At 39.5% G+C, this 17,101-nt stretch overlaps 1 protein-coding gene across 1 annotated transcript in view; it reads left to right on the top strand.

Annotated features, from left to right (window-relative positions):
• PLEKHD1 (pleckstrin homology and coiled-coil domain containing D1) overlaps nt 1–17,101 on the top strand; it is a 48,185-nt gene that overhangs the window by 4,945 nt on the left and 26,139 nt on the right. Inside the window, exons 2-4 of the mRNA XM_070734615.1 lie at nt 5,149–5,242; nt 10,080–10,169; nt 11,245–11,321. Coding sequence (XP_070590716.1) covers nt 5,149–5,242; nt 10,080–10,169; nt 11,245–11,321 — 261 coding nt within the window. The remainder of the gene's footprint in view (nt 1–5,148; nt 5,243–10,079; nt 10,170–11,244; nt 11,322–17,101) is intronic.

The raw sequence follows: 17,101 nt of genomic DNA, 5'->3' as shown, positions 1-17,101 counted from the left end.
AGGACAACTCTGTGGGACCTTATCGGCTACTGGGATTCGTGCGGTAGAAGGCGGTTCCGGAGGTATTCTGGTCCAATGCCATGTAGGGCTTTAAAGGTCATTACCAACACTTTGAATTGTGACCGCAAACTGATCGGCAGCCAGTGCAGGCCACGGAGTGTTGTAGAAACGTGGGCAAATCTAGGAAGTCCCACGATAGCTCTCGCAGCCGCGTTCTGCACGATCTGAAGTTTCCGAACACTTTTCAAAGGTAGCCCCATGTAGAGAGTGTTGCAATAATCGAACCTCGAGGTTTAAGGTTTAAGTTTTCAAAGATTGTACAAATATTAGCTAACTAAGCTCATTATCTGCATACATTAGAAACCATAGCAGTGGGGTTTTTTTCTGCAGAAAACAGACTTTCTGAGGGTTGATCACAGAAGGTATATATTTTTCTTAACTACGCCAAATGTATATGTTACTCATTTTGTAATAAACAATTCATGGTTCACTCTTGATTTTATAGCACAACCTCCACCTCTGCTTGCAGATTGCAAAATTCTGGATGGAAAACAAGGAAATATTTAGTAGAAAGCTCTTTGCTGCCGTCTAATGGTTGTCCAGATTTTTTTGCAGCTCAAATATATCAGACTTGGTAGCAAGTGAAATTATTCAGATATAGAAACACAAAATCCTGGTTGTGGTTTGTAAATCACTGTTTATGGGACTGTCTCCTGCCGTATACCTCCCAGAGACCAATAAGATCGCACAGGGTTGGCCTTCTCCAGGTCCAGTTGACTATGCAATTCAAGTTGACGGGGCCTTCGCTGTGGCCGTTCCAGCTCTATGGAACCAACTCCTCCCCGATGTCCGTAGTGCTCCCACCCTCCTGGCCTTTTGAAAGGCTATGAAGATCTGGCTTTGCTGGCAGGCCTAGGGGCCATCTTTCATGGTCAAATCGGGGGCCATCTTTCATGGTCAAATCGTATTTAATGATATGTATGTTTTGATTGGATTGCTGAGTTGTGGATTTTAACTGGGGTTATTGTTTTAATTTATACTTGACTTATTTTTATTGTTAACTGTACTTTTTTATATTGTTGCAAGCCGCCCTGAGTCCTTCGGGATTGGGCAGCATAGAAGTTGAATGAATGAATGAATGAATGAATGAATGAATGAATGAATGAATGAATGAATGAATGAATAAATAAATAAATAAATAAATAAATAAATAAATATTGTCCTGTTAGCTTTTCTTACAAAATGTTGAAGATTTGCATAGTCATTTAAAGTTAGGCAGTGCCTAGATTTAATTAAACTAATGTGAAGGGGCTCTTTGTGCCATAGTGTTTGCATTGCTGGCCCCAGAAACATGAGATGATCCTCAAAGGTTTCAGGGATGACACAGGGATCTACATATAGAAAGAAAAAGTTGGCAAGGGCTGCTCTAGAATCAAATGAGAGTGTTAGGAGTTAAATTCTGTATCAACTACCGTTTCTGTGCATTAACATTTTAGCAAATAATTTCTGTCCAAGATCGGATATAGATGATGATCCAAAGAAAACTGCCCAAAACATTCCATGGTATTGAGATTAGTTGAACTATGAAAAGAAGGATAGAATTTAGGATACAATTCAAGGGATGTGTTTGTTATTTCTTTCAAGAAGAAAGCAACTCCTGGGTTACCTAGTTTCCACATTTGTGAGTATCCAGTCCCCAAAGCTCCTGACTCGCAAGATAATTCTTCTGCAAAGTTACTGTTTCAAAAAGTACAGTAATTTATTTTCCATTCTTTTTAAAACATCCACCTATTCTCACTTTAACATGCCTATATTACACAGTTTAACAAGCCTATATTAGACAGGTGATATTTTGTCTTTGAGATATGGGTGGTAAAGTAATTGGTGCTTAGCCATGTCATTGTTGACATAATTGATTCTGGGATGATTTTATGAGGAAGTTAAAGAAAACCTCACCACTTCAGGAACATCAAATAATTGAAATGTGCTTTTATTCTGTTTAGACAGAAAATGGTTTCTTTTTGCTAAGAGAGTTGCTGAGAATTGGAACGCCTCTAAAATTTGTCTACAACTCAGTAAAAGTACATCTGTTATCTTAATCCCTTTTGTGAAAGACATTTCCAATCTGGGTAATTACATTTTGCTTTCGTCTTCCACTCCAAAGACAATGCCGATGGGTTTTCAGATTTATTTTAACATATTTCACTAAACTAAAGCGTCTTTATAAAAAAAATCTAGACCTCATTATGCATTTGGTACATTATGTACAATATGTCTTCAGTGAATATTGTTTGTACATATATAATGGCTATAGTGAATCATTACACTGAGACGTACAAGGGAGTATATTTATATTTACTCGCTGAGCCATAGCTACTAAGGTGAATTTGATGATGTGAAGAATCTTCTCATGTATCACCAGTATGCAACACTGATACGTTTTAGCATTTCTTTTTAAAGCAATTCACCTCTTTACAGTGACTTTACCCACTCACTAATTCTCCCAATACAGGCAGTCCTGACTTAGCGATCACAATTGGAGCAGCAACTCCACCGCTAAGCTCCACAGTCACTATGTCAAAGTTCTAGGTAACATTCGAACCAAATCAGAGTCCAGGTCAAAGTATTCCTCAAAGTTCCAATTTATTTCCAGAACCATCCTGACACCTATACTTGGAAACCTGAATCTGAGTTTCCCACTCAGGTGAAAGTTCACATCCCTTGTTCCCCACCGACAAACGTGTCACGTTGCCCACTCAGATTGTGCCAGTAAGTCCTTCCTCCACTTCCGCCCAGGTGGGTGGGCATAGGATGGCCTTGAACCACTCGAAAGAATGCTTTGTGGCTGCATCTGTTCCCTCATGAAAATCAACCCTCCCAAGTTCCCATAAACATCAGGTCTTTTTTAGATAGTGTGGCAAGCTGATAATTTCTCACCAACTTCTGCACCGGCTTGACACACTAATTGAAACATCAGGTGACTGTGACCGGCTTACAACTTCACTTCCTCTTTGCTCATTAAACAAAACAAGTTTACTTCTGCCTTTTTTATTAACTCTGTTTGTTACAAGCTGTTGTGGTTAGCTCTGGCCCAGCTCCTGCCTCAAGGAATGTGCAGGTGGATGTGGGGGAGACATCCACATGCCGCAGGCCTGTTTTGCTCCCGATGGAATCTGCTGATGAAGCCTCCTCTGACCAAGGAAGCGTGAGTGACAGGGAAGAGGGGAGTTTGGCAGACAGCCCAGGAAGAGATCAGTCATCTGTATCATCCCTGGATTCAGAACAAAAATTAATGACACATCCACACATGCGTAGAGTGATGCATAGGAGACAACAACTGAAGGATTATTACAAGAGAAGATGAGGCCATCTGTGGTTGGGTGGGGCTGCTGTAATTAGTGCTACAGATAAAAGTGCAACCTAGTGTTTTAGCCTCATGGCAGTTTATCTGATTCATTGTTTTGTCAAGATTGTGGTTTTTGTGCTGTTCAAGATTGTGTGTGGACTCTCTGGACTTTAGAATTGGACTCAATTTCCCAGTTATTGGGTGAGCAATTGGATTGCATTTAACCTGTGCCTTGTGTGTACCAGAAAATCCCTTTGACATTTAAAAAGGGAGCTGCTTCTGTTTTTCTGTTTATAAAAACTTTTGGGTTTTCCTTTTATCGTGTGGTGTGTGTCTTCCTGGACTAATTACCCTGTAATTATGGGCAGTTGAAACACGCCAGCAGAACACAAGCTAGTTGAGAAACATACAAACAGCAGTGGTGATCCCTGAGAGGGTCTTAAATCTGAGGAAAGCAAGCTTTAAAAAAACACTGTCCCATCTTCAAATGGTTGTAAAACAAAGCAGCCAGTAATCAAAGACTCCCTGATTATTTTTTGTTTTTCTTTGTAAAAGAGTTCAAAATTTTTAACTGTTTCCAAATTTACTATAATGAGAACTGATATAGAAGGCATTTTTAACAAATAAATATTTAAATATTGATTAAATATTTAAAAATTAATAAATATTACTTCTCCCCTCTGCACCCAAGATTCAGTGTGTGATAGTAGGTGTTGTGGTTGACTCTGGCCCAGCTTCTGCCCCCGGGAATGTGGAGGTGGATGCAGGGGAAATGTCAACATGTCCTAGGCCTGTTTTATTGCCGACAGAGTCAGGTAGTTCAGTTTCCTCGGACGAAGAAGAAGATGGGGGTGACTTGGAAGAGGGGGGCTTGGCACACAGCCCAGGAAGCCAATCTCCATTATCTTCTCTCGATTTGGATGTGGAGGTCTTGGACCCACGCAGGCGCAGAGTTATGCGTAGAAGAGACCAATTGAGGACATATTACAGGAGATAAGAGAGGCCACCTGTGTTTGGGTAATTAGGGCTGCTGATATAAATAGCGGCGTGTGGGTTTGGCCATTGTGGAAGATTATCTGATCATTGTTCTTCAGGACTGTGCCTTGCTGTTTCCGGACTTTGTTGATTTTTCATGACTTTGAAACCAAAGCAGAGCAAAGTGTGTGTGTGTGTTTCACTTCGTGGAAGAAGAAGGGCTGTGACATTTCTTCACAGCTGCAAGCTAAGTACTTAAGGACTGACTAAGGGAATTGTACAGACTATCTGGTTGTTTTGGGACGAGTGCTCTTTGCAATACAAAAAGAGTGCTCAGTTTATTTTGAATTTTGTGATAAAGAACATTGTTTTGAATTTTCAAACGTGTGTGTGTCTGAAATTTGTACCGTTGGATTTTCGGGAGGTTCATACCAGAGAGCCTGGCAGAACAGTAGGTATAGGTAATTTTTTTCTGGGACCAGCATTAGGTAGCAACACTTAGACTTGAAAAAATACTGAACATTTCAATTATCTTCTTTTAGGCTTAAGAATGTAAATTAACAGGTTGTAATCACTGCAGTGCAAAATAGGATATGCAGAGAATTCAGTAAAAGGCAAGTTTCCTCAAAACGATTCTAGTAGAATAGCAAAAGATGTCATAAGAAAATGGCTAAATTTACAGAAGGGCCAACTCATGCTTGTTCAGGTATATCACTCTCTACTACATTGTGGACCCATCACAGCATCAATCAGGGTTCAAATAAATACATGTTACCATTGCCTGTTGGAGAATTCAAATTTTATGTAAAGATATGTTTCTTTTTCAGATTCTTTATCATCAAGGAAAGTTTTCTGCTTTACTATGCTGAGAGTGAAAAGAAGAACTTTGAAAACAATCGGTACTTCAATATCCATCCAAAGGTTAGCAAAATCTCCAGAGACATTCTGATAAGGGTCCTGCTAGAAAGGAATCTAGAACGACTGGATTTCTGCTTCACAAAATATATTTCTGTATTTAAAATGAACTTTTAAAATTTTTAAATGAACCTACACTGTGTTTTTAAGATTACCTTGATAGTAAACAATCAAATGCAGGATGTACCTTTAATCCCCTTGAAATCCAGATTACTCTTTCCTTGTTCAGCTTCCCCAAAAAAAATGGAAGTTGTGCACTTCAGAAAGCATTTGAGGACAACCAGGATTGTGTGAAGCCATCTGGACTGATTGTTGTAATTGTTTTGATTGACTGATTGATTGATTCTATTTTAATGGCATTTGTTGCTTGACGTAAGCAACCCATTAGGAACTGAGCAGTAAGCTCAGCAAGTAAATAAATAAATACAGATAGTCCTCCGTTAACAACCATTCATTCAGCAACTGTTCAAAGTTAAAATGACACTGAAGGACGCTTACATCCTGTCCTCAAAATTGAAGCCATCACAGCATCCCCACAGTCACATGATTGCAATTTGGGTACTTGGTAAGCAACTCAACAATTACAATGGTTGCAGAATCTTGCGGTCACATGAGCACTCTTGTGACTTTCGCATCTGGCTTCCAACAAGCAAAATCAATGGGGGAATCACCACAAGGTCACAGATGGTGGTCATATGACACTGTGTTTAATGACAGTGCAGGATTTGCTCAAAGGCACAGTGTTTAGAATCTAGTATTGCAGACTAACTCTGCATTTCTCATGCCAGGAGTTCGATCCTTACAGGCTCAAGATGGATTCAGCCTTCCATTCTTCAGAGGTTGATAAAATGAGGACCCAGGTTGTTGGGGGCAATATGCTGACTCTGTAAACTGCTTAGAGAGGGCTGTAAAGCATGGTGAAGTGGTATATAAGTCTAAATAGTATTGCAATTGCCATTGATTAACATCCAGCACTAGAACTGCTGGAATTTGCTATCATAAACCAGTATGTGATATCCCACTTTATGACTATATGATTCCCAATTCCACATTATTATCATTAACCACAAACTACCTGTAAATAAATAAAACTTCTCCATTCTGTGCTTCTTTTTCTTGAAATTTTACTCCTTTTCTGAATACCCTGAACATTAGGAATTTTAGAAACTGTGGAGCTATGAATCAGTGTGGACAGGCTTAAGGTCTCAACGTTCTAAATAGCATCTGAGAAATAAAACAAGTCCCAGTCCAATTCTGTCAATCAGAGCTTGATTTATTAATAGAACCATGTTAGCTACACCATTGTCATTCTGATTCTGAGTACTTCCCAGAATCCCACCTAGGTTAAGGTTCATCTTACATCCCCCACACCCACAAGTTCATCACGAGAGCCAGCCTGTGTGCAGGAGCTTATCAACTTCCTCTTCTCTTCAGTTGAGGCAGAACAAACGGTGGCCTTGGTTTGGAGAAAGGAATTTTTGGTTGTGTCTAGTAACTTTCCCCTCTGACTACTCACTACCCCTCCCATCCCCCCTTGTGTTGTGGCAGGCTGAACTCTCTAACTCCATATGAAGACTTTGGCATGACATAAGGCTTCTGTCATTCACTTTGTTGTTATTAAAAAACTCAGTAATAATTCATGGAAGTGATTATACCCTTCTGCCTAAAGGTGCCACTAAATATAAAGTATATACTCAGCCTGGGAACAGAACGTACAGATCTCTAGGTGTGGTTCTGTTACCCCACCCCCAATCTTTCTTTGTTTTACCAGTCTCATTTAGAGAACAGGTACCATTGGTGTATTTTCTGTCTTTATGATGAATTGACAGTCAAGAGTACTTTTCATCTACACTTTGTGACTTAAGAGATCTACCAGCTGATCCTGATCTATGGTCTACTGCTTTCCATAGCATTATTTTAGATTCATTTTATAGTTTGTTGTTTAATAAAACATATTTATAACTTGGCATTTTAATAAAAACATTGTACAAATTACAGAGCTTTATATTTTTTATAGAAAATGCTTGCATTACCATAGCAGGCTTTAGACTTTAAATATTTCTTCCCTCCTTTCTCAACATCCTCAATGCTGCAGGGATATATAACTTGATTTTCATCCATTCCATTTTCTTCTGTAGTATCTCATGCCAAATATTGGCATGGTAGATTTCAGAAGGCTCTAAGGGACTGAGAAATTCCATGGAAATATCTTCCTTCTTTTGTCAATCATGAGCATTTTGCTGATGGGAAATGCTCATGACTCAACCGTTTTGAAATAAGCACAAAGCAAATCAAGAAAGGTTTGTAGAGAAGATGAAATATCTTCTCTTTATCCAGAACCTCCATCATGGCACAAGAACTGAATAATTATTCAGTTTTTGTGCCATGCTGGAGGTTCTGGATAAAGAGAAACATTTTCACTTGCACTGGGGGAAAACACTCTAGGGCAGTAGTTATCAGCATTAGGTTTGGTGGTCAAACAACTGTTTCATAGTTGCTTCCATGGGAAAAGACAAATTTCCCTTGATGTTAGGAACTAAAGCTGCTATTCTGGTGCCTTGGAACATATTTTTACAATCTGATCAATCAGGCATTTATAGTGGGTGTGTCCCTCTGACCTTCCTGCCAATCAGCTTAAAGCTCTGTTGGAAGAATTGGCACTAGACTTATGGTTTGGGATCACCATAACATAAGGAACTGTATTAAGGGGTCGCAGCATTAGAGAAGTTGAGCACCACTGGTTTAGAGCCACCCTAAGAGTATTCTAGCAATAGGATGCCATGCTTGAAGATTTTCTCTTCTCTCAGAGTAACAAACTATGTTTAGTGTAACTGCCCCAAATATATAGCAACAGCAATAGCACTTAGACTTATATACTGCTTTACAGTGCTTTTATAGGCCTCTTTAAACTATTTACAGAGTAAGCCTTTTGCCTCCAACAATTTTATATTTATTTATTTGTTTGTTTGTTTGTTTGTTTGTTTGTTTTGTCCAATACACAATACACATTGAAGAGAATAGACACGTAGTAATATATATAAAGAAAAGGATAGAAGAAAAGATATAAAAATAGGGGAGAAGAAATATGAAAGGAAGAAAAGATATCTGAGATATAAAGATATATTTGAATCCTCATTTTGCCCACCTCGGAAGGGTGGAAAGCTGAATCAACTTTGAGCTTGGTGAGATTTGAACTGTCAAATTGCAGTCAGTCAGCAGAAGTCACCTGCATTACTGTAGTTTAACCACTGCGCCACCACAGCTCATCAATGGAATCTATCTGCTGAATTTGACATTAATTGAAATATTGAAGAAATCTTAAAGATTGGCTCAAGAATGCCAATAGTGTAAGCTAGAGGTCACCAGTGCATGGAAAACAGTGGCCAAACACTCACTATTGAAGAGTTTACAACTAGCAACAACGTGCTTTAATTATATGTACTCCTTTTCCTTTTTGGAAAAAGTTCTTATGACTCAGGAAAGCTAAGAGAGCTTCTAGACAACGCCTCTGTGTAAACATCCCTCCATATTTACAGAGGAGGAGAAGGATAACTTTCAGTCATTACCAGCTTATGGTTTTTATCATTTCCACTTATTTTCATAATACCAACATGTAGGAATAAATGAGAAAATAAACTCACAATATCCAGTACTCAGAAATAGAACTGATCTGTCTGGAAACACCTTCCTTTAATCAGTCTAATCCCCCCCCCAGCTAATTTAATTAAGTCTAATTTTTTCCCAGCTAATTTTTTTTACAAATACATCACATTGTGGAGATGTTGTAGCTGAGAGAGTGTTTTAGTATCTGTGAACTAAGTGAGCCTTGAACAGCAAGGCCCAGGGTTAAGTAAGAGTTCTGTTCACTAGTGGGTTCTGAAACCGTTTATTACTGGTTCATATGCATGCATGTGCAGAAGCATTCCGGGCGGATAGGCGGAGCCTCTGACTGGCGGTGTTACTGGTTCTAAGAACTGGGCTAAATCAGGAGCAACCCACCGCTAGTTCTGTTCCTAACTATATCAAACTAAATTTGCATATAAAGTAGAACAAGGTATTCAGTCAAATGTTTGTTTTACTATGTAGAAACATACAGGAGCATGATATCACTCGCAAGGGACAAAAAGAAAACAGCATTCCTCTTTCTCTAGCTGTGGAATTGTTGAATGCTTTCAGGAGCCATTGAAAACAGGTTGTAAAGTCTGTTAACATCCAGAATTGCTCCAAATAGTGAGGTAGGAAATATATGAAATGAGGAGGTAGATTAATAAAAATAATAATAATAATAATAATAATTATTATAATTATAATTATAATTATAATTATAATAATATAATTATATTATTATTATTATTATTATTATTATTATTATTATTATTATTTATTAGATTTGTATGCCGCCCCTCTCCGAAGACTCGGGGCGGCTCACAACAATAATAAAAAACAATATTATAGCGAAACAAATCTAATATTAAAAAAGAAGCATATAAAACCCTATCATATTTAAAACCAAACAACACACACATACCAAACATAAAATATAAAAAGCCTGGGGGAAAGGTGTCTCAACTCCCCCATGCCTGGCGGTATAGGTGGGTCTTGAGTAGTTTACGAAAGACAATTAAATAATTTTGCCATTTTGAGCACTACAGTCAGCCCATTCATTACTAAAGGGTGTTTCTAAGCCGGAGGACTTCCTGTATATATTTCTCTGTTATGATTAGCTCTATGAGCGCCGCCATTTTGGATGCCCATCTCTCAATCTTATCTAGTTCTAACTGCATCATGTCACTTCTCAATGGTGATTTTAACCAAATGTCTGAAATCTTTGGTGCCTCCTTAGGGCGTCATACCTCTTGGTGGATGCATCGTAGAACCCAAAGAAGAATCCAATATGCCTTATGCAATGAAAATCTCCCATGAGGACTTCCATGTAAGGTGTTTTCTTCTTCTTTCTTGATATATTTTTAATACTGCACAAGTTGCTAATTAGGCAGAAAAGAAGTCGATTGCCCAACAGAATCATGCAGCAGAGACACCCAAGCAGCAAAACAGTGCTCCATCACTGGAGGTTTTTAAGAAGAGATGACTTCATGAACTCAATCTGTATAGTCTGGAGGACAGAAGGGAAAGTGGGGGACATGATAGAAACAATTAAATATGTTAAAGGGTTAAATAAGGTCCAGGAGGGGAAGTGTTTTTAATAGGAAAGTGAACACAAGAACAAGGGGACACAATCTGAGGTTAGTTGGGGGAAAGATCAAAAGCAACCTGAGAAAATATTATTTTACTGAAAGACTAGTAGATGCTTGGAACAAACTTCCAGCAGACGTGGTTGATAAATCCACAGTAACTGAATTTAAACATGCCTGGAATAAACGAAATAGTATAAGGGCAGATTAGATGGACCATGAGGTCTTTTTCTGCCGTCAATATGTTTCTATATTTCTATTGGACAGCCATTTGTTCATAATGATATTGTATGCCGCCCCGAGTCCGCGGAGAGGGGCGGCACACAATTCCAATTAATATATAATATATAATATATAATATAATAGGACATCCTACTTAAACTGGGATTTCAACTAGAAGATCTCTAAGGTCCCTTCCATCTCTGTTATTCTGTAAATCCGATTCCCTTTGGTAGCTTATTTGCTTACAGACTGTGATGTTTTACAGGAGTGTAATTGCCAGTAAAGGGAATTGTTAGCTGTGATATTAGAAATCCCTATGATTTTTCCTCTATTTGTAACCATCAGTTTCAATCAGTTAACTTTCACTACTTCCTTCCAGGGATCAATGCAAATTATTTTAACAACATTTATCATTCCCAGTATTACTCTGGGAAAATCATGCAAGTAAAACTGATGTATGTATTTGCAGACAGTCCTCTTTTTTTTAATCATAGTAATGGTTGTTCGTTTTACCTCTTTGATGAGCTGTGTTTACATACCAGTTTCTCTTGAAGAGAAGATAGGGTTTATGATTTGGGGTTGTTGTTCTTTTAGGGCAACATTGTACTAGCAGCGGAATCAGCTTATGAACAATCCCAGTGGTTGGAGATGCTCCAGGAGTCTGGAAAAGTGTAAGTGTGCCATTCAATCATCCTATTTTGCTTGTCTTGATTTTGAATTGCATCCAAGTCACTGTTACTTTTATTTTGGAGCTCTAGTGGTCAATAGGCATTGCACAATATGGTGGCTTGGATGCTCCTTCCTTTAGCAGTTTTTCTCCTTAAAATAGCCTGTCAGGATAGAGAGAAGATGAGAGAATGATGAATGGAGAGTGACAACGTGAAAGATCAGTGCAAGCAGGGCATGGAAACACTCTTTGGTTTTGCAAATATTATGGTTAATACACTGTTCAAAAAAATAAAGGGAGAACACTCAAAGAACACATCCTAGATCTGAATGAATGAAATACTCTCATTGAATACTTTGTTCTGTACAAAGTTGAATGTGCACAACAGCATGTGAAATTGATTGTCAATCAGTGTTGCTTCCTAAGTGGACAGTTTGATTTCACAGAAGTTTGATTTACTTGGAGTTACATTGTGTTGTTTAAGTGTTCCCTTTATTTATTTTTTTAGCAGTATATAAACAGTTCAATCCCCAAAAAATTAGTACCCTGGAAGAATTCACCATGGAGTACTTCCAATAAGCTCTGCTTTTTGCTGATCCCATTATTTTATCTATCTCTCCTGATGCACAGGGGGTGTGGCATGTTATTTGCCACTGCTGTTGTTGCTGCCGCTGTTACTATTATTAATTAAATATATATGGCTGTCCAACTCTATTGCAATTCTGGGTGGTACATAATCACTTTTAGACATATGATTCACTCTCAAAATCAATAGAATAGAATAGAATAGAATAGAATGCTATGTGTATGAATTGCCTAGGGATGTGGACTTGATTTTAAGAATGTGATTGGATGCCCAACTTGGTAAATGCTTACTGAATCTGTGATATTCACATAACTCTGAGTAGAACCAATTAATAAGCAAAAACAACAACAACAACCCAACCATCCAATATCATTACCAAAGAGCAATCCACACTCCACTAACAATGACAAAGCAAAACACTCTCAGCCCAACCCACCTCGTGGGTTGTTGTTGGGCAAACAGGAGGAGGAAGGTATATTAGATATGTTTCCCATCTTGAGTTATTTGTAAAAATAATAAAGGCTGGATGAAATATAATAGAGGGAAGGTAGCAGAGCTCCACCTTTTTAACAAGGAACATAAGGTCAAAACCTAGTTTTCTAGCTGTTCATCGTTTCCCCTCTATTTGTCAATTTCAATATTCTCCCTCCCACAAGTAAGAAAGCAAATTGTTCATGGGCAAGACCAGGGGTAGGCAAAGTTGGCTCTTCTGTGACATGTAGACTTCAACTCCCAGAATTCCTGAGCTAGCATGATTGGCTAGTCAGTTTCAATTGAGGACCTAACTGCTTGTACATTTATGGCAAGAATTGCCTCCTATCCAATTTTTTTTTGCCCCTTGTGTCTCGCAATAGATTGTTTAAAAAACCAATTATTTTAATTTTAGGAAATGTGCAAATATAATGTTTTTTTTAAAAAAAGGTCAAACAAAACAACTGAGAGAATTTAGTCCCAGCTCTGAAGTGAAAGCCTTTGGGTTCCTGATTAGTGATGTTTTCCCTTTTGGCTTCTGATATGTTGAAAACAGCAGACAGAAAGCCAAGTGAATGCTATGACCTATAAGTGGCACTGAACAATATCTGAACAACACACTTCAGCAACAATTGAGTGTTAACAATTCAGTGAAGGCAGGAGAAGGATTGGTAATGGAGATGAGCGATAGCAAATGTTATGTTGGCCTCGCTTTGTCATGACTCAGGGATGACTAAATATCATTTTAACTCAGCAGTGGGAAAAGGCTGCTAGGACTAAAGAAATACCATTCTGAAGATAAACTGTGGGATGGAGCCTGCATTAGCTTCTTCCCTTAATATACTCGTGATATATATAATCATGACCTTTAAAGCCCTACATGGCATTGGAGCAGAGCACCTCCGGAACCGCCTGCTACCGCACGAATCCCAGCGACTGATAAGGTCCCACAGAGTTGGCCTTCTCCGAGTCCCGTCAACTAAACAATGTCGTTTGGCGGGCCCCAGGGGAAGAGCCTTCTCTGTGGCAGCCCCGGCCCTCTGGAACCAACTCCCCCCGGAGGTTAGAACTGCCCCCACCCTCCCTGTCTTTCGTAAACTACTCAAGACTCACTTATACCGCCAGGCATGGGGGAGTTGAGACACCTTTTCCCCAGGCTTTTTTTAATACTTTGTTTTCTGTTTGGTATGAATGTGCTGTTTGGTTTTTTAAATAATGATAGGGCTTTATATGTTTTTTAATATTAGATTTGTTCCACTGCTATATTGTTTTTATTACGGTTGTGGTCCACCCCAAGTCTTCAGAGAGGGGTGGCATACAAATCTAATAAATAAATAAATAAATAAATAAATAAATACATACATACATACATACATACATACATACATACATACATACATACATACATCTGACACCCAGGCAGGCACATAAAATGCATTTCCTAGATCCCATGGAATGCAATGGAATTGACTTCTGGGTGAATGTGTCCCAAGCTGATAACTCGTCTCTGCCTATCTGAAATGTCACCTTTAATTCAGAATGAGCCGTGGCAGCACAGTGGTTAGAGTGCAGTACTGCAGGCTATTTCTGCTGACTGCCAGCAGACTGTAATTTGGCAGTTCGAATTTCACCAGATTCGAGGTTGATTCAGTCCTCCAACATTCTGATGTGGGTAAAATGAGGATCCAGATTGTTGGGAGCAATATACTGACTCTGTAAACCGCTTAGAGAGGGCTGTAAAGAGGTATAGAAGTCTAAGTGCTATTGCTATTATCTTGGTTAGGAATCTTTTTCCCACTTGAATCCAACTATAACACAAGCATACATTTGCAACATCTTATTTCTGCCATGTCCCTATGACCTTGCCTCCATGTGAGTTCCTCAGCCCGTGTGTGAGATAGGCCGAAATCATCCCGGATTCTCCCGGTTCGCTTGTGCCTTTCAGTCATCGGAGAGCTGGTCTCGAAGGGAGCATGAGGCTCCGCCCACCTGCATAGGGGCAAAGCATTCTGTGCATGCACAGGGGGTAAAAGAACCCAAATGGCAGCTTCTGGGCAGGTGGGCGGAGCCTCACACTCCCTTCGCAAGCGGCTCTCTGATGACCGAAAGGCACGAGCAAATTGGGAGCAATTCACCCCTGCATCTGTGCCTGTATTAAAATACACTGCTCAAAAAAATAAAGGGAACACATAATAACTTCAAGTTTTGTTTTTTTTAATAATAAATTTTATTGATTTTATAGGTTTACAAAAAACAAACATATAACAGTGCACAGTGCATGTGCCCATCACCAAACAACACACACACCCCATCACCCCCACCACCCCTATAGGAGGATTCAAAGACTTTTGAGTTATTTGTCTATCTATTGATCCTTGGCTCTATCTTGAACGCTTTTTTTACTAAAAGAGTGATTGTAGTTTATTTTTCGTATTTACATCACAGATTCTACTTAACATATAATCTTTTACCTTGTTCCATCGCACCATCAGCTTAATAACTTCAAGTAAATCAAACTTCTGTGAAATCACACTGTCCATTTAGGAAGCAACACTGATTGACAATCAATTTCATTTTGTTGTCAGCACATTCAACTTTGTACAGAATAAATTATTCAATGAGAATATTTCATTCATTCATATCTAGGATGTGATATTTGAGTGTCCCCTTTATTTTTTTGTGCAGTACAGTATATTGCTCTATTTTGCTACTGCCCAAGAGCAGCCTTGTGATATATAAAATTAATTAGGCTTATCACTATTATTTTGAAGGAAAAGTAGGTGCCTAGCATAGTGGGAATTGAAGCAAAGTAGGGATCAAGAATGGGCAAAGTCAATTTTGTTCTTGATTGGTTTTCTGACCCTTCAAGGATGGGGCGATGATACTCACTTAAACAGTGGGGAAGAGCTCCATGTCAAATGGATGAGCATATCTAGCTTGCAGAAGCAGGAAGAGAGTCAGAAGGACCTGTTCACTTCAAGGGCTCTTGACCCCTGTCGTCTATCTTTAGCTAAAAATGGAGCATGTAATTTAGAAGAGGAATATTGTAACCAGAGTGAGTGGAATTAGTGATCCCATGAAAAAGGCAGTGCACAGTTAATGGCCACAGATAGTCAGCCAATGGAGCATTGTTAAAACAACTTTGAATTCTTTGCTGATGTATAAAGTGTTTGAAACACCAAGGGTCAGGCTACGGATTCATTTAATCACATACTTCTCCCATTAAGTGCCATGTTGTTCTTCTCAAATTGCCAATTTTGCAAGGTGCCCTAGTGGGAGAGGTTAAGAGAGGAGCACTCACCTTTTGTCTCTGCTACAGGACATTTGGGTTGTTATTCATTTCAACAGGAACTTTTAGGGTAAGGTTCATTTACATTTAGAGGGACTTAAATGGAGAGTACAAGAGAGAGCAATAGATGATGATCTCTTATTACTGGGATGGAATGTAGCACAGATTTGCAGGAAGGGAGGGGCTCTTTCCCAAAGAACAGAGACAGAGTACTTTAGCCTGGCAAGATTCCGGGCTATAGGCCGGCAATAATAAATTACTCTGGAGTAATTCCTCATGTCATTAGCTATCTTCTAATCTACGTGGTTTGCTCTGTCCTGCTCGTCTGCTCTCATCTTTCCTGCCCAGTGCTTCAAGGCAAATGCATTGAGGAGCATCTTTACTGCCTGGTACAGCTTAAAATAGCTTTGAAGAATTGCTTCGACATTCATGCAATTGTTTAGTTAAGGAGGGTAGCTTGACGGTGAAGGTCAAGAACATTCTGAAAAATGTGGCTTTGGTAGGATTGCGGGAGCCAACTAGCCAGCTGTGACATAGCTGTACAACAAGATCTATCTCCCTTTTTATTGTACTTTCAACTTGGGGAGAGAACAGAATAGGAGTGAATGTAATATCTCTCACCCCCACACATAACTGAGTAAATCTATGCCAGCCAGCCATATCTCAATGCAGCAGTCATTTGGGAGTTATTTCAACATTCAGTATAAGGGGGAAAATCCATCTTGAGCTTCCCATACCTGCCTGCAACGTAAATCTGGGTTCTGTGGTCATCTAAGGTGGAACCTGCTCTAGTGTCCTGAGCCATGTGTACTTTAGGATACCTAAATTTCATTTTGCAGACTCGCACGAAATGGAAGCAGTTTACCCACAATGTTGAACAATTTTATATTGTTAAATACCTTAAGTACCAAATAACAGGCTCAAACTCAACCTTGACAAGACGGAGTGGCTGTGGGTCCTGCCTCCCAAGGACAATTCCATCTGTCCGTCTATTACCCTGGGGGGGAGTTATTGACCCCCTCGGAGAGGGTCCGCAACTTGGGCATCCTCCTCGATCCACAGCTGACATTAGAGCACAATCTTTCGGCTGTGGTGAGGAGGGTGTTTGCCCAGGTCCACCTGATGCACCAGTTGAGGCCCTATTTGGACCGGGAGTCACTGCTCACAGTCACTCATGCCCTCATCACCTCGAGGTTCGACTAGTACAATGCTCTCTACATGGGGCTACCTTTGAAAAGTATTCAGAAACTTCAGATCGTGCAGAATGTGGCCGCGAGAGCTAGCGTGGGGCTTCCATGATCTGCCCACATTTCGCCAACACTCCGCGGCCTGCACTGTTTGCCAATCAATTTCCGGTCACAATTCAAAGTGTTGATAATGACCTATAAAGCCCTACATGGCATCAGACTAGAATACCTCCGGGACCGCCTTCAGCCAG

This window comes from Erythrolamprus reginae, chromosome 1, assembly GCF_031021105.1.
Source record: "Erythrolamprus reginae isolate rEryReg1 chromosome 1, rEryReg1.hap1, whole genome shotgun sequence".
Lineage (NCBI taxonomy): Eukaryota > Metazoa > Chordata > Lepidosauria > Squamata > Dipsadidae > Erythrolamprus > Erythrolamprus reginae.
Note: the sequence above shows the minus strand (reverse complement) of the source record. Positions and strands in the feature narration are given on the sequence as shown.